This window comes from Pungitius pungitius, chromosome 11 (genome assembly GCF_949316345.1).
Source record: "Pungitius pungitius chromosome 11, fPunPun2.1, whole genome shotgun sequence".
In the NCBI taxonomy this organism is placed as follows: domain Eukaryota; kingdom Metazoa; phylum Chordata; class Actinopteri; order Perciformes; family Gasterosteidae; genus Pungitius; species Pungitius pungitius.
Genome location: NC_084910.1, coordinates 14,906,398 through 14,927,330, shown reverse-complemented (window position 1 = coordinate 14,927,330; position 20,933 = coordinate 14,906,398). Strand labels below are relative to the sequence as shown.

The following is a 20,933-nucleotide window of genomic DNA, read 5'->3' as shown; positions in this document are numbered from 1 at the left end:
CTTCCCACATCTTCTGCTTTGTGCAAGTGTCCTGACACCTCTGAGCTTCTATCAAGTACAATGTATACAATGATCCATCGATTTAGGGGCCCTGGGTGTCTGGGAACATGGGAACTCTTGGCTTCTTCCCCTGTAGGTTCATCCAGCCTGGGATATACATCTTTGGATGTTCAACAAAAATCTGAAAAGTAGTATGATAGTTAGTATTCAAATAAGAACATCACAAGCAAATGGAGGATTGCGGTAATGAAAATAAGCGGGTCATGCATCATTACTTTGTAGAAGGGGCTTTTATTTTAATTTCCCTAGAGTCACTAGATATATATTGGTTTACTGAAATTGTACAAACAAAAACACTGGATGTGTATTTGGTTCAAAAGAAAAAAAGTTTGCAACATCTTCCGTAACCCCTAACAAGAGAGTTGTGTTTGATGTCACTGGTGTTCTCTCCACGCAGTTAATCATGTGTGGGAATCCTCCGCTGCGTGTTTACAGCGGCCTCAAGCAGCACTCATTATTATTATTCCAGGTGAAATTTGTCAAACGTCTGACAAACTCCATTTTCTTCAGTTGTTGCCGCCTCATTGGATAAAACGATTTGTGATGGTAAAACGTCACTTCCGGCTCTGGGCCGCATGATGGCGGTCACCATGACAGATATAGCACATTTCTGACTTATCCTGGACTTGTGAAGTTTACCCTTTCCAGTCCGACAATACATGACCAGAACCGATATTGTCGTGACCGAATCTGAACCGAATCGCAGCTGAACTGCGCTCCTTTAACAACGTTAGCTCGTTATTCCTAATGTCGCCGGTAAGTGACGTGCCCGCTGCAGACCACAGCTAGCTGTTAGCTGCTAGCTAACGTCAAGTGTTTACGCAAGGTTGAAGGACACTCATGTGTTTCTTCATTAAAATGTAACGGGTGTCGTCCTCCGGGTTTCAGATCATGGCGCTGCACAGGCTGTCCTTCCGACTACGGCCCGCGGTAAGATCCCTTTAAACGGCAGGTTGGGTTTAGGAAGGGAGACGCTACAGATACGCAACCTGGACAGTGTGAAGGATCATTGATGTTTGAGATGTTTGCAGCTGGGTCTGCTGCTCGGTTAGCAAAGCGAGGAAGCAAAAACGATGTTTTAAAACGTTAATCTGGTGCATAGTGCCATAGTATTGTTTTGCTGAGCACTAGGTTAATTTTCATGGCAACCAATGCTAAATAGTTTTAGATATATAACACTGGTTTTGAATCATGTTTGAAATTAATATCAAACACAAAAAAAGAGCAATACCATATCTCACTAATAATGTCCCGATCAAGTTCCCTTAATCAAGTCAAAGATTTATCATCCTTGATAAAACTTGAATGCTTTCTTGATACCCAAAGTCATAATGACAGAATGCAGATTACAGTACAACTTTAAATACAACGTCTTCCTCGGCTGCACCTTTTGTTGAAGGCTTTCCATCAGTGTATTTTTGTGTTTTACTGTACGGGGGATTTATTATGTTTGTAGCCTGTTTGAATATGGCTCACATCTATACAGCACCATGTTTAGATCGGGGTTCTGTCTCTCTCAGTATTCATTCCATCGTTCACTTTGCAGGTAACACATGTACGGTCCCTTCACTCCAGTGGATGTGGGCAGCAGCAGGAGGCTGTGGCTGTGGAGCCGGAGCCGCTCTCCGTTTTCAGAACACGGGAGAATGATCCAGTAAGCAAATCTCACCGAGGCCCTGTGTGTATGTGATCATCATGCTGTCACGCCGGGGAACAAAGAGCGCAGCTGCCTGTTTTGAAGACGCGTCCGTTTGGCAGCAGTTTTCTGTATATTTGTGGTATTTTAATTTGTGGTATCTCGCGTATTTTCGTCTCTTTCAAGGCGTGTCAGTCAGAGAGACAAATCGGACAGTATTACACGCTGCCCTCGGCAGACATCCGCACTCTGTTCCCTCACGGCCTCCCTCGGCGCTATCAACTACAGGTATGTGCTCACGTGTGTGGCAGCATGCGCATTATTTTAAACCTACTGGCTCATTGAGCGTATGTTGTGGCTCGATCGAGCCATCTATCTATCTATCGTTTTTAGATGAAGACGTTTAATGAGGCTTCTATGATGGTGAGGCAGCCGGCTCTAGAGGTCATCTCCTACCTGAAGGCAGCCGACTACAGCAAACCTTCTCTGCGCTATTTATTCTGTATCCTTCACAACACATGTTCACAACCACACGTGATGCTCCCAAATGAACATGTTGGTAACCTTATCAAGTTGTTCAGATGGGTTGAAGGGCAGTGGGAAGACGATGTCTCTCTGTCACGCGCTCCACTTCTGCTACACACAGGGATGGTTGGTGCTGCATGTTCCTGATGGTGAGGGGAAAAACCCGAATCCCACACGGTGCCTGTCTGCTACCACTCTATGGAAGGTGACACCTCATATATATATATATATATATATATATATATATATATATACATATTTTTCTAACACAGCTCACATCTGGGTGAAGAACTGCAAAGAGCTGCTGCCCTCCTCCTATAACACCTCCCGCTTTGATCAACCATTACAAGCCTCCGAATGGTTACGCAACTTCAGAAACACCAATGAGCACTTCCTTTCAAAGGTAAGGAGCTTTCTGCAGTGTGCCCCTTTTTACACGCATTAGACAATATTCATATAGTCTTCTATTTAACAATAAGAACTTGATGACAATTAAGGCTCTCAGAGCATAACATAATTTGTCAAATTATTAACAAGCATGTAGATATTTACTGTCCTTAAATGAGCCTTAACAGCATCTTCACAATGGTTTAGGCCACATGCTGATATACATAATTAACGGGTTTATGATACCCTGTGAATTTACCCGTATGCTCAGCGCTTAAAGGCAGTGTTTGTAGCCCAGTGTCTTTGCGTGACAGCCTAGATGTGTAACAGAATCTAATGGTTTTAGGGGAATATCTGCTATTGTACTGAGGGTCAAGTATGTTCAGTACTTCAGTGCGCTTTACCGCGTAGAAAGGAGTGTTGAAATATTAATTGAATATGGAGATGGTCAATGAGTGTATGGTTTCTCTCCCAGATAAAGACACGGCAGCGCTATTCATGGACAAAGAGAGAGTTCACGGAGGAGGGAAGTCCACTCGTGCAGCTGGTGGATCAGGTAAGATGCAGCTTGTCACCCTCAGACCTTTTCATCAGCTTTGTCGGTTTTAATTTTTTGTTAGCTATCCTTTCCTTCATCTGCCCTACCGATTTCCCCTCAAGGGGCCATTGAAGTTTCATCTTTCACCTTGACTGTGCTTTAGAGGCGATCAATAGCCAGTGAACTGAGGACGAGGATGGATCAATGTTCTTGTACCACACTCACTGAAAAAGACAGAAAATAGCAGGCGTTCTTATCATCCAGGGAATTTTCACCTTTTTCAATCCATCCTTTGCGCCTTGATAGAAAAACACATTTTCCGACACCGCTGGTGTTACTGTGAACTTTTTGTGCGCTTTAATTAGATTTGATATTAATAGCCAATCCTTCTGACAGCACATTACTAGACAAAAGAAAGTCAACCACTTTCAAACCTCCTGCTGAGGCATCTGTACCTAAAGAAATGAGGCATGAAATGACCGTTTTCTCTGACCATAACTTACTGGCTCAGATTGGGACCTAAAGAGTTATTTGTTTGTACTATACATAAGAGTATGCCACAGATTTAGCATTGCCCTCTTATAACATTGTCTAACACACGTTGGACAATATAATAGAAATAGCAAATGTACAAGCTAATTCAAATCTAGTACTATTTGCGTCTTGAGAGCAGACCTTTTTAATAAAACTGTGGAATCGGCGGCGTTGCCATTTGGTTACTTTCAAGAGATCTGATCAGGCGTCTGATGGAGTCTTATTTCTCTGTAGGGAATATCTCGTGTGAAGAGCAGCAGCGACGTGGTGGGAGCAGTGATGAAGGAGCTGAGGGCGCAAAGCGGGCAGCCAGAGTCAAACTTCCGCCTGGCTGTGGCTGTTGACGGCGTCAACGCCCTGTGGGGAAGATCCACCATCCGGAAGGAGGATAAGAGTCCTGTGAGGAAACGCATCAACAATCCTGTCCCATCTCATCGGCCTCGTGCTTGTCCTTCAGCTTATTTGCCTCCTATTTGTTTTACTGTCGTCAGGTGGATCCAGAGGAGCTCACTTTGGTTCATAACCTCAAAAAGCTGATGACGAACAGCTGGGTAAGAAGACGGCGCTGAAGACGATAACCACGGATGCATCAGAATGTTACATCGTAGATATTTGTAATCCTGTTAACACTCGTTTTGTCTCAGACTGGAGGCGCCATCATCACCACATTGTCTCAGACGGGGTCTCTCTTCACTCCAAAATCCTCCTATTTGCCTCAAGAGCTGCTTGGGGAGGTCAGAGAGAAATGTTCATTTCATTTATTTCCAGAAGCCTTTCCTGTTTGAGGTGGTTGTGTTGTTACAGTGGGCTGGAATATTATTTATAGCGGTTGCATGTTTTTTTTATGTCTGCATTTCATGAGATAATTTGTGGGGTCATATAACATTCTTGTTGCCCCCCCACATAACATTATATTAACATAATATGAATCATTCACACAATTTGATCTGAAGGGTGTTTAAGCTTCATTCCGGAACTTCCTGTCTGTTTGGCTCATCAGAGGGGCTTTGACAGCCTGGACCCGTTCATCCCGGTGTCTGTGCCCAACTACAGCGAGAAGGAGTTTGAGAGCTGTTACCTCTATTATATGGACCGCCAGTGGCTGCAGCATCCACAGGGTGAGCGAATACTGTCAATGCCAAAACACAAAAAGAGCATGTTAAAGTGATGCGGTTTTAGTAACTACTAACATATTTTTTTTCTCCCTCCTCATCAGGTCGAACGGAGGAAGGAAAGAAAGAAATCATCTTTTTAAGCAACAGAAATCCATCAATGTTGGACAGAATTTGTGCCTTCCTATGAAGTTACATGAAGACTTAAATCACAGACGCACACAGCTTTTAAAACACACAAATATCAGTGTTTTAGAAATACATACATATACAAATGTCCATACCTATAATATCTGTAAATGATAATGCATGTGTGTAACTTTGATAATAAAATGTCAAATAAAGTAAAAATAAATTCTTATAAAATTCAACATGCAGTGTTTCTTGTGGTTATGTCATGTGATCTAAAGGGATACTCTGACAAATCGAATCGAATGAGTCTCAGGGAATGAAGAGCATTATTCAGGAATGGGAAGGTATGAACCGATTTCTATACATATTGTAAAGATAAGTCCAAAAACGGACTTAACTAGTTTTGAGAGGATTTTAGTTTTACAAAGTTATTACAATTTTCACAAGTAGATAAAAAAAGATGTTTTCAACATACCAAACAAACCTTGAACGAGACGATCCGTCTCCTGCTATTGTGGCAAAGCGCCACCTGGCGGCGGTCCAGATTCCTGCGCAGTTGTCACGTGACAGTTTACAACGTCACATGACAGAAGTCCATTTCATCGCCTGAACGCAGTGTTGTGGAGGCACACTTCCGGTACGGCACATTGGTCCAAGCTAAAGTGACCATCGAGTTTGAATATTTCTTTTGAATCAACCTCGCGGAACGTGACAGAGTTTCTGTCAGCGTCCTCAGAGGTGAGATTATCTCTTAAATGCTCCAAATGACGTAATAATAAAATGTATCCGTATCAGCTTGGTCTTTATTCATTTGTTTACTATTGATTGTAAAGCCTCCAGACACAGATTGAATCTGTGTTGTATCTCTGTGGCCTAATTTAGATTCTCTTTATTTTTCTTTACAGATTAAATGGCATCTGTGCTTTTGGCCCTTGTGCTCCTCGCGGCAGAAGTGACCCTCTCTAAAGGTAACACAATGCAGATGACCCCCAATGCTTGCTTCCTGCTCTGTTGCTTGCATGCAATCCCGTGATGCTGTTCTTCTCCTTTCCAGGAAGCAATCAATGTGTTGCCAGAAACCTGGGCCATGACTCTGTGGTGTGTGAGTGCAACTCCACCTACTGTGACAGCGTGGGGTCCGTCGCTTTGCCTCCGTTGGGCCAGTACTCCTCCTACCTGAGCAGCTTGGCCGGCAGCAGGCTGGAGGCGGGCCGGGGCCAGGTCCGGGTGAACAGCACCGGCGCAGGTGAGGGGACGACGCTGGCTTTGTCTGGGCCGTCCAGAGGCCGTTGGAGCAGGTGCACAGCATCACGTGTCTCTTTCAGGCCTCAGGTTGACCGTCGTTCCCGACCAGAAGTACCAGAAGATCAGGGGGTTCGGTGGAGCTATGACGGACGCGGCCGCCATCAACATCCTGTCTCTGTCAGCTGGTGCACAGGACCAGCTGCTGCGCCAGTATTTCTCCCCTGAAGGTACACCTGCAGTGAAAAAAAAAATACTTTGATGTGCAGCGCTACAGTAGGATATGAGACTGTCTTGACGTGACCATAAAGCTCGACGAGGATAATTTTTCTTCCAAAAACACTTTGCTATCAAGTTTTTCTCCACTGCAAGGCAACGTGTGGTGCTGCTTCAACGCATTAAAAATACATTTCACACGCTCTGGGAGAGGTGTCGTATACGGCGCCGGTTTGTTTCCCACATCAACAGCATCCACGTCGTCCATCAGGATGGTATTGATCATTTTGAAGAACATTAAAAATATAGATATTATAGAATCAACTGCTAATATTTATTATTATGGGCTCAAAGCAAATAATAAACCGAATCCGAAGGTTGCTAAACGATTATATTGCTGTGTCTGTGGCAGGTATCGGCTACAGCGTGGTGCGCGTCCCCATGGCCAGCTGTGACTTCTCCACCCGTCTGTACACGTACGCCGACACACCTGGAGACTACAACCTGGACAATTTCACACTGGCCCCTGAGGACGTCAAAATGAAGGTCCCTCTCCTTTCTTAACACACACACACACACACACACACACAGGGCCACCGCTCCGTGGCTCTAATTCGCTCTTGCTCCTATCAGATCCCTCTCCTGCAGCGCGCTCAGGCCTTGTCTCCTCGCCCCCTGTCTCTGCTGGCCAGCGCCTGGAGCGCCCCCGCCTGGATGAAAACTAACGGTGCTCTCATAGGAAAGGGCTCCCTGAGGGGCCGGCCCGGGGGCAAGGAGCACAAAACCTGGGCTCAGTACTATATCAGGTGACACGTGGGGCTTTGCCTTAATGCAATGTCACGGGCCGGTGATTCCCTTTACAAGGGGAATATATTCTGACGTCTTTTCTTTTTTTTTTCCTCTCAGGTTCCTTGAGGAATATGCTAAATATAACTTGACCTTCTGGGCTCTGACTACAGGGAATGAGCCCTCTGCAGGACACTTGACAAACTACAGGTCTCTCCTCACATTATGTCACCCAGAATGAACCATCCCCGCGGGTCGGCTCGGCTGACTGAGACGTGTCTTACTGCAGTTTCCAGGCTCTTGGCTTCACTCCTGAGGAGCAGAGGGACTGGGTGGCTCTGGACCTGGGCCCTGCCCTGCATGCTTCTTCACACCCACGCACACACGTCCTCATCCTGGATGACAACCGCCTGCTGCTGCCTCACTGGGCCAAAGTGGTGAGTCCAAGGACAGAGAGATAGTGGGTGAAGTCGTGGTAAACTTTGTGGTCCCGGAGGCTGCTCTGCAGTTGCAGGCATAAAATAATTGTTTATACTTGGGTGGCGCTGGAAAATAAGAAAATGTTATCCGCTACCAGCTGTAGGAATAAATTATTTTTTTATTCAGGAGGAGCGAGTCTAAATGTATCAGACAGAATTCAACCTGAAGGAAGGGGTTTGTTTTGAGGTTTTCAGAGCTTCAACTAAGTAGGGATGTTGTTTGTAAAGTTGACACTTTTTAGCTGCCATGGAGCCATGACTGACAGCCTGCAATCCCATTCAAAAATATATTCAACTGACATCACTGGCACGCCTTTTTCAAAAGGCAAAGAAAAACAGTTTATTCCATTTAATAATCCATCTAAGTCCTACTGAACTGACAACGATCTGATGAAAGGGGAAATTGTACTTTTCCTGCATGCGTACGTTTTTTTCTTCTTTCTTTTTTCTTTTTTTAAATGATTTTTTTAATTCTCACTTTCCCCCTCCAGGTCCTAAATGACATTCATGCAGGAAGGTTCATTCACGGCGTGGCGGTTCACTGGTACATGGACGGCCTCGTCCCAGCAGAGATGAGCCTCGGAGCCGTCCATCATCTGTACCCGGAGTATTACCTGTTTGGCACGGAGGCCTGTGCTGGGTGGAGCTCGCTGGACCGAGGGGTGAAGCTGGGTAGCTGGGACCGGGCGGAACAGTACGCTCACGACATCATAGGGGTGAGGGTCACTGTCATCGTTTTTTAATGAGGCTTGTTCAAGTCGGATCCCGCCGCGACAGACGCAAAGAGACCCGCGAGCGGTTCCTGGGAGGTGAATCACCGTTTTACAGGTTGCTGCACGCGGTCCTTCAGAAACCACCCGCAGGCCGCCGCGGCGTGCTGGGACTGGTGTTTGGTTTCGTCCTCCTCCTTCGCTCGCTCTCAGAGGAAACTGGACACCCTGCGTTCTATTTTGCATGGCAGCATTCAGACTCTCGACCTCTTGAGAATCATGGGGGATGTGTTCATGTTGACGGGCCGTCCTTTCTGTGACGTTTAAACAAAACACAGGTCCAATGAATGAATTCATGCTGAGCTGTAGGTGTTTTTTCACATGGCAGGACTTGAATCATTACGTGGTGGGTTGGACTGACTGGAACCTGGCTTTGGACCAAACTGGTGGGCCAAACTGGGTTAAAAACTTCGTGGACAGCCCCGTCATAGTGGATGCTCGGCGGGATGTCTTCTACAAGCAGCCACACTTCTACAGCATGGCGCACTTCAGGTATCTAACTCTTTTTCACACTGAATGGCATTTTTCACCTGTTGCATCATTACAGGGTCTAATGAGATCTTTATTTTGATGCAGTAAGTTCCTGTGGGAAGGGTCTCAGAGAGTGGGAGTGTTTGCCAGTCAGAAAACTGAGCTGGAATACACTGGGTTTATCAGACCCGACGGCTCAGTAGTGCTCATCGTACTCAACAGGTAGGTGATGTGGTTTTATATGCAAATGACAGGAAATTCTTTAAGTGAATCTGAATGTTGGGAAAATGACATTTTATCTAAAAAGCACAGTTAAGTGATTACGGTTGGACTTTTGATGATTCGTAGGTCACCCTCAGTGATCCAGTTTGAAGTCGGGGATCTCGCTGTGGGCTTCATCTCCTCCACGGCACCGGCTCGGTCGCTGCTCACACTGGCTTGGAACACACACTGATCATTAATACAAGTTCACATGCACCCTTACCAAAGCTTTTGGTAGGTTTCTATTAAACCACTCACACACATTTTATAGCAGATTTGGGGATTTCAGTAGCCTCAAACATGGATTAATCATTAGAGTCTCCTTTAAAACCCTAAAATGTTTTTTTTAGGGCCGGGACTTTAGCGCGTTAATTACGATTAATTAATTACAATGTGAATTAAGATTAATTAATTACACAAAAAATAACACATTAAACATTTTTTATGCATTTTTACACTTATTTTTTGCACCGCGGAACGTTTCTCACTGGATGAGTTTCGGAGGACCGATTAAACTGGAGCACCAACCAGCGTTCATGACTTCAGACAACAACAAACCACAGTGAACATGAACGAAGAAGCTGACGAGACTGTGTCGGTTGGCCCCGTGAATGGGAAATCTTATTATAATAAACACACGGATGGAAGCGTCGATAAGAGCGTGGTTGTGTGCAAGCTGTGCAACAAGGAATTCACATCGTACCTCAAGTATCACCTCAACGCAAAACAATTAGCAGCTAGCGTGGACGTACAAGGACCCACACCCAACCCACACTGCACCAGATGACTGGTTTAAGGACCAGGGTAACTAAGTCCACGTCTGAAAAAATAACCAATGTTCTGAATGTACTTGAAAGTATTGGTCTACTTAAAAAAACCTAGTTTACAGAAGGTCTACTTACCTATAGGCTACCTGAATTTCTGAAAGTACTATATTTCTAAATATGCTATTTCTACACTTGTCTGCTGGAATTGGTTGAACAAAAATAAAAATCCATGTGAAAAAAATTACTTCTCACTGTTCTCAGGTCAAATATTTATGCAATTAAAATGCGATTAATTTTGATTAATCAATTACAAAGCCTGTAATTAATTATTCATATTTTTAATCGAGTCCCGGCCCTAGTTTTTTACGCAGAGAATCTATTGAAGACCTGAAAGTAATACATTTATCAGTTAACCGGACTGGCCTGTGCCAAAGCGTGCCCCGAGTTCTAAATAATGTACAGGAATTGTAAATGCCTTGTTATTTAATTTTAAATAAAGCGCAAATTGTTTAAAAAACACATTTTCAGTATATTTGGGTGCAGTAACCTAGGGTTGAGATATACATTCACTGTATGTAAGGTTGGGAACAATAACAATTCAAGTATGACCATTTGTCAATTTATTAATACATCATAGACATTTTTTCATATATATAATATACAGTTTGATAACCAGGTAATTTCACATTTGTATCTCCATTCTCAATGTTCTTTTCCTTTGCAAACCATAAGTTGTTGGGCTAAAATTATTTACATCAAAAAAGTGATAAAAAATGTGACACAAGACGGCCTTAGACGGAGGAATAAAACGAGAGGGCATCTGTTGATCATACATACACCAGAAGGACTATGTTTTAATCTAAATAACTACACGATGGGCCAACTGGATTCCTTGACTGGTCTATTTAATTTCTCTTCTTCCCCCCCCAAAAAAGTATAAAGAATCCCTTGCTTCCATTTGTGGCAGCAACTGAGCATGATTCCTAAAAAAACTCATTGTACATTAGAGTAGACACCTTTACATTGCCAAAATAAATAACCAGAGTTCAATCAAGATATTTCCTACAAAATCTCATCAAAAAAAGTATGGATACACCCTTGATAAACGTATCATCCAGGGCTATAGGTGTTCATGTTAAGTCCAGACCCTGCGAATGCTGAAGGAGTAAAGGTTTTCCCATTTGCCGTATGGGGCTCAGTTGCAGGATTTAACGAATATTCTGATGAGTAAGGATGGCATCGTGTGATATAAAGTCTGAAATCTCCCCACAATAGTGTATTGGAGCAGTGCATTTCAACATCTTAGAGGTGAAAGTAGAGAAGACATAAGCTTGATTATCAATCAGAGCTGTTTTTTAGGAGGCAAAAAAAAAAAAAAAAAAACCCTTCCAGACCTCAACTGACTGTTAAGACGTCTGTACGGGTTTCTGTTTACATGGTTGAGGAGAAAGGCATTAACAAAAGAAAATGAAAGTACAAAAAAATATATATATATCAGACTGAGATGATTAAGACGGTCACAGAGATGAAAAGAGGAAAGTGATAAGCGCTTTGTCTTCTCGGTGTGTTGTTGGATGGAGGCGAGGAGATCCGCGGGATGAGGAGGGTCTCAGAAGGACCATCTCTCCTGTGTGCGGGGGTCCATGGAGAGGGTGGGGGACTCTGATGGGGGCTGGCTGCTGCTGTCTTCTCCGTTCAAACTCTTCCTACACACTGGACATGTGTCATGCTGAGTGGTCACAGAACAGAATACAGACAGCTTTAGCTGGAGGCAGAGCGTTTTCACAAGTGGACTCTTATTGTAGTTTTATCAGGCTGCCACGGTCATGGATATCTATCTGAGCATTAATATTACAGGAAACAACTACTCTTAGCCAAAGCATTTGTGTAAATGACCTTTAGGTCTTACTACGTGCATGAGCGCTGTAAAGACCTCATGTGCAGTTTCCCATGTGAGATCTATTTTGTGAGTTTGTTAAACCATCTTTGTTATGACTCACCATTTCCAGCCATGGTACTATACAGTCTGAATGAAAGAAGTGGTTACAGGGTAGCTGTCGGACTGGCTCTCCCACCGCGAAGTCCTCTTTGCACACCGGACATTCCATACAGCAGTCTACAGTGGCGGAGACAGAAAGGTTTTATTAATACCCTTGTGGTGTCTAGTGTTAACCATCAGTGGTTAAATGACTTGCTACAGATCAGTTTGTTAGCACTAAATAAATAAATAAAAAAATGGTACAAAGCATTTATCAAGGATTCTCCAAAGATGTCAGCAATTGCTAAACCGAGCGCACGGTTAAAACAAGGTGGGAAAATGTGACCGTAAACACAGAGGAGGAAGTCAAGAATAACAGATCCTCGACCCATCATCTAAAAGTTATTTATGTAACACATTGTCAATATTCAAGGTTAATGGATTTTATTTTCTTCCAAATAAACTTCTCTTGGCAGGCGGCAGCAGTTTAGGGCTGCATCCAAGTGCGGCACAGACTTGTGCCGCACTTGGATGGCAGATCTGTTAGCTTTTTTGGGGGATCTTCTGTGTATGCATTCATAAGCCATTAGTTCCCATGACATGAGTGTGCCTTTTTTTGCACAGACTTAATAGTAGATTGATAACTCACTGGTCCAACCCAAGCTGTGCATTTAGATAACTAAATATAGTCATTGCATGCAGACCCAGCTCACAGCCCGTCAATTCCATGAGCAACAAGACAAATAAATAAATGAATAATCAATTACTGACCTGCTTGTTCCTGAGAAATATTGACAGTTGGGAGAGAAGAGATCTTCTCTTTCTCTGCTGGAGGAGGTCCTGTGTTATCCAACTGACCTAGTAACTACACATGCAACACACATTTGTAAACGGCGGAGGAATTGATAAGCGACAGTGGCGTGAGTTTTATGTTTTTATTTGGCTTACCTGCGTTATCACGGCGTCTAACCCTCCTTGTCCCCAGGCGTAATCTCCCGGGTTAGAGTGCAGCATCCCCGTCCTGGGAGCGTAACAGACACCACAGGTTGATAAGAAATTGCACTTACACTGTGACGTTAGCGACCACACCGTGATTCCACCGTAATGGCATCTTACCATGAGAGGGGGGGGGAGCCAGGGACTCCAGAGTTGGCAAAGAGGCCGGCGAGAAACTGTTGTACTATCCTGAGACACGGAGAGTGCATTTACAACGGGCAATGTCGTCACCAAAACAAGTCAGTGTCTTTAGAGCATTAATAGCATTGCCATTTTCTTTTTTTTTTAAAGTGAGAATATGCAAGGCGAAGGAGAGAGCCAGGGCGGTTACTCACCCCTCCACAGCGGGCGAGCGGTCTGGTCTACTGCTGCCTCTGGACCGGTATCTCCTCTGGTTGTGCAGGCGAGGGGGACGTCCTGGTCCCCAGTGGTCCCCGGCTCCTAGTAGACCGCCCATCGGTCCCCCGAGGCCTGCCGGGACCGACCCCCCGATTGGTCCCCCTCCCAACCCCCCAAGGTCACTGAGACCCCCCAGGCGCCCTCCAGGGAGCCGAGGTTCCGAGTCGGGTGTGTCACCCTCTGCTGTAAATGGCCGCTCCAGTAACAACAGGTGCCATAGCTACGGGGATGGTGGGGTTTGAAGGAAGCGATTTTTCAGACAGAACGTGGGATTAAGGAAAAGAAAGGAGGAGGGAATAGAGAGGAAGAAAAACAGAAAAGGTGGATCAAAAACAGGGCAGGGAAACAAGAATAGGACCATTAAAAACTGAAACAATTGCAATACATCATCTTTGCCCCCTTCCCCACCGGACTCTATCCAAAATCCCCCGAATCAGCTTCTACCTCTGCAAATTGTGTGGCTGCGTCATCTATCCCGTTAGCGACACCCTCTAGGAGACTGAGGGAGGCCGCACGCAAGAGGGACAAAAGACACATCATTAGCAACATCCACTGAACCCTGTGCAGGTGGTCAGGTTGAGTGATAGCATGGGACAAAGCGGCGTAGTGAGACAACATCTGGCTTCTCCTTAAAAACGGGAAGCCGCTCTTGTTCCAGACTAACAATAAAAGTGATAATGAGGTCGATTCTCAGAATAATGCAGTTCTCCCACCTGGAATCTTCTGTTACTTCCTCGATGAATCCAGAGTCACATCTTGGACAGATATACTCCTGAAATATTTACGACAAAGATTGAGTTGCAATGGATGGAAGAAGAAAAAAGGGGACATACGATTTTTCAAGAAACCAAGGTGATATTTTCAAATATCAAGAATATTCACAACTACGCGGTTAGTACAGCTGGATCATATGGTGTCCCCTTTAGAGTAACATGTTTCCCCAACTATGGCACCAGGACTGAATTGGGTTAATTCAATACACAGCAGAAGCGAAATAAGATCCATATGTCTGGTATACAACATATGTTAACGTAAAAAAGTAGGTCAAAAACATAGTATGTTGTACTAGAACTCCGTTTTAGTTAAAGCCAACTATATGCTTTTGAAAACAAAATACGATGCTCACGTGACTAACACATCCTTTAGTGCTTTGGTTTTACAAAAATGTAGGGATGTGAAGCTATGGTGATGTTTCAAAACCCGGACAGCTAATCTGCCCGGTTCCATAGATGGATGCAACTCTCTTAGGGTTAAATCGTTGTCGTGCGCGGATGTTGCAGTCAGTTGGCTCCGTGACAACATGCCACCGGATTGAGTGTTCTTGAGACGAGCGCAGTCAATGACAGAGCAGGCTGGAATTATCCTCAACCGTGGCATGAAAAAATGGATTCAGCCGACAGCCGAGTAATCTGACGGACTGAGTGACTGACGCAGCGACGTGGACAATGTCAGTTGTTTAGGTATCTTGTGTCCACTTCATTTAGATCAATGAAGATACAAGACAATATAGACTGTATATGTGTGATTTAATATGTTAGGGCAGCGTCTCACGCCTACTTTCATTTTCAGGTTAATCCAACAAGCCCTTTATCGTTTAATGGATAAAGTGTCTCGGTCGGGGTAGTAACGACTGAGAAAAACAAACCAACTGAATCATATAGATTCTGAAAACCTGTGAATGTTTACAACCCGACTAATCAATTTCACTTAATAACTTGCACAACTAAGTTATTAATATTATAACATTGTAGATTTTCTCTTCCCCTTATTAATCAACGAATCAATTTAACACCAGTCAGACTGGGAACATGACCAATTAAATTGAAACGAACCCATCTCTCAAACGATTATTTCTTACTTTATAACGTCGTGGAAGTAGGACTGAGTGCAGGGTTGTTGTGAACCGCTGATTCATTTAAACTAACTTTAGATGGAACTAATAAACAAACGTGGGTGTAGGACGTAGCAAATACACGTGTAATAGATGCTGCAGTCGAGATGAGGACCGCGTGAGCGTCTATTAACGTTACACAACGTCAACTCTTACTTTACACTTTAAAACTGAAACTGAAAAAGACGTGTTCGTGATGGTCAAAATTCCCCAACTCGCCGTGTCAAGTCTGTGTTTTGAACACAAACAACCCCTAAAACGAAAGGAACCCTAGTACCACACAGCTAGGTTAACAGTGCATGGACAATGAAATAGGACCAACATAGACCTCCTTCCCTCAGCTGTTTCGGTTGTTCCTGCTCAAAACACAACATCCCCCCAAGCTGTCAAAGCAAGGCGTCAAGCGCAGTGCTTTGAAGAAACTGCCTTCAAAATGCCAGACTGACAAATAGCGATGTTTGCCTCTTGATGCCTGGGTTTCCGACAAGACATTTGTATCGTAACGAGTTTTATTTAGAGAGTTAACAACAACAAACGCTGCTAAATGCTAACTGGCTAGCTAGTGTTTAGCTGTAGCGAGCGAGCGAAACAAACGGTATTTCTCAAAAAGGTTGACTTGTCAACCGCGCAATTTGTACAAGAGAGTATGACAGACGAATCGAGGAACGCATCCGCCTTACCGGGAGCTTAGGGTTCACTTCTCCCTTACAGCAGTGACAGAAAAACCGATGCGGTGAAACAGCCGCAGCCTCCGCCATCTTCCCCGGACCAGCACAAACACTGACGTCGGTCCTCCACGAACTGAAGACAGCTGTCCGCCTCCAGACCGGCATGCACCGCGGCACCGCGGAGCAAATCCCAACCAGCGTAGCTGAATAGCGGAAGTGCTGCTGTGTTTTCTACTACGGGGGTTTTCTACCAGAACACGCATGTGTCTAGTTGTGTTGTGACGGCAGGCTCGAAGCGATCGCGTGTGCTGAAACGTGGCTCGTAGGACCGGTTCGTCAAACGCACGGAGGTATCCAACTTTTCGAGGACAGTAGCGGTTAATTAGCTAGCTTGAATGTTGAGTGTTTGCTTTTGCGTTATCTGCGCAGCGACGTTCACTCGCAGCCGTGAAGCTGATTGTTGAATCAAGCTTACTTGATTGTAATGTTTTTTTAAACTTCAAACTATTTATTGCCGGACCTGCTGGTAGTGATCATTGTCCGTGCCCGTGTGCAGGCTCTAGCCTTCTGTCTAACGTGTTATTATGTGACGTTGTGTCAAACGCTGATATGTATATCCAACGTAACCAAGCAGGCGTCTCTTGTAATTTATTCAAAAAAAGATGCCCCCTGATGTATTAAAGAAGCTAACGTTAAGTAATTTATTTTAGCACCTCCATAAAGCTAAGTTAGTTTTGAGTGAGCTCCAAATATTTCTACTTATTATGGGTTAAGGTACAAACGCTGTATTTTGTTACTGCTGGAACATCCAATATTTGTATAGTGAACAAAAAATAAATCTGATAGTCTTTTTTGTTAATTCAAATCATCATTCCGTTCAAGCTTCTTCAATATTGAATTTGGTTTTTTTCCTGTGGTATCTTTATTTTTGAGGTTTGCACTTCTATTTCCAAAATGGCACATTTTACTTATTGTGTAAAAGGCTTTTATTCTGGTGTTCAATGGTCTAATTCCTTTTGTTATGACAACTTGCTCCCATTTAAAGTTTAATCGTTTTGTTCAGTGACCACAAAGCGAACTCTTGTGTCCTTCGTATGCTGTTAGTTATTGCTTTGTATTGTAATGTGATCCGTCATTGTTTTCTCTGTGCAGATGACTGCCCAGGAAGTGCGACTGTGTGGTCTCCTGCTGCGGGAGCATTTCGGAGAAGTTGTGGAGAAAGTGGGAATACACCTGCTCAGAGGTGGAGCACAGAATATAAGGATCATCATTCATGAGACGGGCATCTCTCTGGACCTGGTACCATTCCTACCCTTTTTGTTTCAAGAATGTTACTCTCTTTACTTCGCACCGTTCTTTGCATGATTTGCAGTGCATTTAGTATTTTTTTTTTTTTGCTTCATCCGTTTCGATTTAAAAACCAATCTCTTTTAAGTGACCTGTAGATTTGCCGAGGTTGGACAAACGGTTTGATCCTCCTTTCCAGCACCCTGGCATAATCTTTCAACAAAAGGCTGAGTAGTGTAATACCCCCATAGTTTGAGCACTCTGCCACTGATCTCGACCCCCAAGAGACGTTGAAAAGGCGTGGCATCTAATTGTTTTATGTGCATGTCCAGGGAATCGTGAAGGTAATGCACCTCTTCCCTTCCCTGGCTGTCTCATTGTAGGTAAAGAAGTCCTTGTGTGTGCTCGTGCAGCATGGGGCCTGTGTGTTCAGCTCGGGCCGCAAAGGAGCAGGGAGCCCCACAGAGTATCGGACCAGCTGCGATCGGATTCTGAGAATCCTGAGATACCCGCGTTACATCTACACGACCAAAACCCTCTATGGTGACACCGGAGAGCTAATCATAGAGGAGTTACTGCAGAGAGGTCACATGACCATGAGCAGCACGGTTAAGACAGTCGCCGACCGCCTCACGCAGAACATGGAGGGTCAGTATCTTGGTGTCTGTGTTGATCAAAGGCTGTAGAAAAGCTTCTCTCACTTTTTTGAAGGTGTGTTTTGTGCTCCGATTTGTATTCTTTGTAGAGATTGAATACGACAAAGAAACGGCAGCAGATTTATCGCCCCTTTCATTCTAGACGGTCACTGCATGGATTACGGTGAAGTGTCTAATGCCTTCTCCAAGCTGGTGGAGACCCATTTTCTTCAACGCTGCCCCCCGATGGTGGTGGCAGGAGCCGCAGCCAGTGCCGCTCCAGCCACCCCTGCAACCCCTGGTACTCCGGCTGCCCCTGTTAGCACTGCTCCGCCCTTACCAGAGAGCTTTCCCGACTGTTACAAGGTGCCCCACGTGACACTTGTGGGACGAGGAAAACGACAACTCTGCAGTGAGGATGGAGAGGACCAAAGGAATGCAAAGAAGGCTAAGATGGATTCACAGGTGAATCCTTTTAACACATTTGCAGTACTTTTAAAACTGAAATGACTTCTTTCTCCATGTTCCCTACATATAACGTCTTTGTCTTCCTATATCTTGTGTGTGTCTTTAATGCTCAGACTCATGGTGATGAGGGGATTTGCTGGCAGGTGAATTTTGAGAGGTTCCATCTCCACTTCAGAGACCAGGCCATCATCAGTGCTGTAGCCAACAAATTGGATCAGGTGAGGTTTTTCCGCATGGATGTTTTGAATATATGAATTTTTGTAAATATAATTCATGTTTTGCCGTTTTTAAAAAACAACAAATGTATACAAATATTGTTGCTGTTTGTGGTTATAATGATTGTCTTTTTAAATATTCAATCTCAAAAACGCAGACGAGCAGTGAGATAGTGAGGACTATGCTGAGGATGAGCGAGGTGACGACCTCACCCACAGCCACCTGTACGAAGCCTCTCTCAGCCAACGAGATCTTTAGGTCCCTCCCACCCAGTTACAACATAGCCAGACCCATCGTAGACCAATACCTCACGCTACTGGTCGATGACCCGGTATGATCTCTGCAAGGCACCTGTCCAATTTCACAATCTTAATCTCGATTTGCAAGATTTGTTTTGATCACTTTGTCCTTTTTGTTTTCCCAGATGGAGTTTGTGGGAAAGGCTGGGGAAAGCGGAGGAGGGATGTACGTTGTCAGTATCCTTCTTTTTAATCTAGAGGCCCGTGAGCGTTTTGTAACGAACCAACACACACATTTAAATTGATGAAACGCGAGGTACGGGGGCTTTTCTTAACTCGCCTCTCAGATCTGCACAGAGCGCTGACCAATCTGGCTCGAGCCACGCTTGAGTCTGTTGTACAGGAGAGGTAAGTGGGTTTTTGGTCGTGTCTATATGCTATTGCCCAGTAATCCTTATTAATCACTTTCCATCTGTTTTTTAGATTTGGCTCCCGATCGGCTCGCATCTTCCGTCTATTGCTAAGGAAACGCCACCTGGAGCAGAAGCAGGTGGAGGATTTTGCAATGATTCCAGCAAAAGAGGCCAAAGACATGCTTTACACGCTGCTTGCACAGAACCTGGTCCAGCTACAGGTACAAGAAGCTTCCAGGAAGCCCCACTTTGCATTGATGCATTCTTAGGATGATGGATTGTTGACTGCTTTTCCTCCATATTCTCGAATAAAAAACACCCCACTTGAAGAGAACGTGGAGGAGCTTCCAAAGGAGACTCTCTGAACTGTCGCCACTAATTAATTGTAACTGACTTAAAAGCTAGGACATACCGAACAGTGATGGATGTAAATATACAAATCAATTCTCTTCAGTCTTCTTAGGGCATTAACTTGCGTGACATCAAGTAATAAAAAAAAATTAAACTTGATCCAAAAATCTACTTTCAAAATTGTTTGGCTTGTTCTGAGAAGATACAATAAGTGAAGGAGATATTTTCAAACCCCTTCCCTATTGATTAACGACTGTCACTTTATTCTGTGTGTCTCTGTGGACAATGGATTAAAAAAAAAGCAAAGTGGCCATTTGGCATTGATGTGATTGGGCACAGTTGGGTTTCTCCGAGCTATGAAATTTGATGCAGCTGCCACAGCTGTTTTTCCTCTAATCGACTGACTTGTGACACTTTTTATTTTATTTTTTTATTCATCAGGAAATCCCAAAGACTCCCGACTTTGCTCCCTCTCGTACTTTCTATCTTTACACCGTCAACCAGCTCCCCACTGCAAGAATGCTGCTTCAGAACTGCTACAAGGTAAAAACAATGAGCCCGCCTTAACCTCCAGGGCTCGGGTTCAAAGACTTCAGATGACATTCGTTCTTCTCTTGCAGACAGTCGCCAACCTCATAGAGCGGCGCCTGTTTGAGTCCAAAGAGAGCAAGTGAGTTCATCGTGTCCAGGAAATCAAGAACGTTTCACATGATGAACTCTTGAGACCCGTCTGGCTCACACACACGGCCACAGATCAATGTTTGATTAGTGGTCTGCTTGACTGACAGGCGTCTCCTGGAGAAATCCCAGCGAATTGAGGCCATTCTGGCATCTCTGCAGGCCAGTGGGGCCGAGCCAGAGCAGCTGACGGAGGTCGAGGAGATGATCACCGCTACTGAAAAGCAACAGCTGGAGGCCTTACGGCTTCACATCAACAAGTAAGAGCACAACAACAAAAACAGTTTTCACTGAGGACTATTGGATCACCTCTTTGGTCAGTTGGCTAAGATTCCCACTACTGTTCTTTACCCCTCCAGGTTGGATTCAGCAGAGAACCAAGTAGATGAAAGCATCTTTCTTTTAGAGTCCTACATCAACTCCACTGCTTCAACAAGTTGAGGGCATTGGGTTTTTCTGTGTATGAATGCTGTCACGTATGGTTGTTTTATAGTTTATATGGATGGTTTGATCCAGTTTTCAGTGCAGTAAAATCTGAATAGATTGATGGCTTGTTTTTATTGCACACATCAGCAAATTAATAAATTGAGCACGGGAATACTTATTTCAAAAAATTTTATTTCATTGAAGACAAACACAAAACTGAAAGACAAACATAAGAGAAAGTGATGTTTGAAATGTAAAACCAGGAAGATATCTGTATATTAAATAGAAGAATTGTGGTTTAATACACTGTTTTTTTTTCTTTCAAATTATAAAAAAGGATTATTTACATAAGTGCTTCCGACCCTGGAAATA

General features: G+C 44.2%; 4 protein-coding genes across 4 annotated transcripts; 3 read left to right on the top strand and 1 right to left on the bottom strand.

Moving 5' to 3' along the window:
* The first annotated feature begins 558 nt into the window (after positions 1 to 558).
* Positions 559 to 5,163, top strand: dap3 (death associated protein 3). The gene is made up of 13 exons (XM_037453744.2): positions 559 to 816; positions 949 to 990; positions 1,607 to 1,714; positions 1,883 to 1,984; positions 2,090 to 2,198; positions 2,278 to 2,370; positions 2,494 to 2,624; positions 3,084 to 3,164; positions 3,915 to 4,079; positions 4,172 to 4,231; positions 4,325 to 4,414; positions 4,681 to 4,798; positions 4,897 to 5,163. Exons 1-13 carry the CDS (start codon positions 808 to 810, stop codon positions 4,980 to 4,982), a joined length of 1,194 nt encoding a protein of 397 aa, XP_037309641.2. The 5' UTR covers positions 559 to 807; the 3' UTR covers positions 4,983 to 5,163.
* Positions 5,164 to 5,525: 362 nt separating this feature from the next.
* On the top strand, positions 5,526 to 10,429 carry gba1 (glucosylceramidase beta 1). Its single transcript, XM_037455108.2, has 12 exons — positions 5,526 to 5,662; positions 5,830 to 5,892; positions 5,979 to 6,170; positions 6,250 to 6,396; positions 6,795 to 6,928; positions 7,016 to 7,188; positions 7,289 to 7,378; positions 7,458 to 7,605; positions 8,139 to 8,363; positions 8,746 to 8,909; positions 8,994 to 9,110; positions 9,237 to 10,429. Exons 2-12 carry the CDS (start codon positions 5,835 to 5,837, stop codon positions 9,340 to 9,342), a joined length of 1,554 nt encoding a protein of 517 aa, XP_037311005.2. The 5' UTR covers positions 5,526 to 5,662; positions 5,830 to 5,834; the 3' UTR covers positions 9,343 to 10,429.
* A 92-nt stretch (positions 10,430 to 10,521) lies between these two features.
* rnf115a (ring finger protein 115a) lies at positions 10,522 to 16,013 on the bottom strand. The gene is made up of 9 exons (XM_037453937.2): positions 15,861 to 16,013; positions 14,003 to 14,061; positions 13,734 to 13,788; positions 13,226 to 13,509; positions 13,011 to 13,079; positions 12,843 to 12,915; positions 12,666 to 12,759; positions 11,917 to 12,032; positions 10,522 to 11,645 (listed from the first exon to the last, which is right to left on the bottom strand). The coding sequence occupies exons 1-9, from the start codon at positions 16,011 to 16,013 to the stop codon at positions 11,526 to 11,528; spliced, it is 1,023 nt and encodes a 340-aa protein (XP_037309834.2). The 3' UTR covers positions 10,522 to 11,525.
* Positions 16,014 to 16,057: 44 nt separating this feature from the next.
* Positions 16,058 to 20,863, top strand: polr3c (polymerase (RNA) III (DNA directed) polypeptide C). The gene is made up of 13 exons (XM_037453936.2): positions 16,058 to 16,198; positions 17,001 to 17,147; positions 17,519 to 17,783; positions 17,934 to 18,235; positions 18,352 to 18,456; positions 18,612 to 18,785; positions 18,879 to 18,930; positions 19,041 to 19,101; positions 19,177 to 19,327; positions 19,899 to 20,000; positions 20,078 to 20,127; positions 20,246 to 20,395; positions 20,495 to 20,863. The coding sequence occupies exons 2-13, from the start codon at positions 17,001 to 17,003 to the stop codon at positions 20,574 to 20,576; spliced, it is 1,641 nt and encodes a 546-aa protein (XP_037309833.2). The 5' UTR covers positions 16,058 to 16,198; the 3' UTR covers positions 20,577 to 20,863.
* Positions 20,864 to 20,933: the final 70 nt, after the last annotated feature.

What these genes read in the sequence shown, in the direction of transcription:
- dap3 (XM_037453744.2), top strand. An exon ending in GAACACGGGAGAATGATCCA is followed by an intron (nt 1,715 to 1,882) that starts GTAAGCAAATCT and finishes GTCTCTTTCAAG; the next exon opens with GCGTGTCAGTCAGAGAGACA. An exon ending in GGAAGGAGGATAAGAGTCCT is followed by an intron (nt 4,080 to 4,171) that starts GTGAGGAAACGC and finishes TACTGTCGTCAG; the next exon opens with GTGGATCCAGAGGAGCTCAC.
- gba1 (XM_037455108.2), top strand. Translation starts at nt 5,835, where the DNA reads ATGGCATCTGTGCTTTTGGCCCTTGTGCTCCTCGCGGCAGAAGTGACC. An exon ending in CCAGTATTTCTCCCCTGAAG is followed by an intron (nt 6,397 to 6,794) that starts GTACACCTGCAG and finishes TGTCTGTGGCAG; the next exon opens with GTATCGGCTACAGCGTGGTG. An exon ending in TACAGCATGGCGCACTTCAG is followed by an intron (nt 8,910 to 8,993) that starts GTATCTAACTCT and finishes ATTTTGATGCAG; the next exon opens with TAAGTTCCTGTGGGAAGGGT.
- rnf115a (XM_037453937.2), bottom strand. Translation starts at nt 16,013, where the DNA reads ATGCCGGTCTGGAGGCGGACAGCTGTCTTCAGTTCGTGGAGGACCGAC. An exon ending in GGCTCCCCCCCCCTCTCATG is followed by an intron (nt 12,916 to 13,010) that starts GTAAGATGCCAT and finishes TTACGCTCCCAG; the next exon opens with GACGGGGATGCTGCACTCTA. An exon ending in TAGACGCCGTGATAACGCAG is followed by an intron (nt 12,760 to 12,842) that starts GTAAGCCAAATA and finishes TTGCATGTGTAG; the next exon opens with TTACTAGGTCAGTTGGATAA.
- polr3c (XM_037453936.2), top strand. Translation starts at nt 17,001, where the DNA reads ATGACTGCCCAGGAAGTGCGACTGTGTGGTCTCCTGCTGCGGGAGCAT. An exon ending in AGGCTAAGATGGATTCACAG is followed by an intron (nt 18,236 to 18,351) that starts GTGAATCCTTTT and finishes TTTAATGCTCAG; the next exon opens with ACTCATGGTGATGAGGGGAT. An exon ending in GAGTCTGTTGTACAGGAGAG is followed by an intron (nt 19,102 to 19,176) that starts GTAAGTGGGTTT and finishes TCTGTTTTTTAG; the next exon opens with ATTTGGCTCCCGATCGGCTC.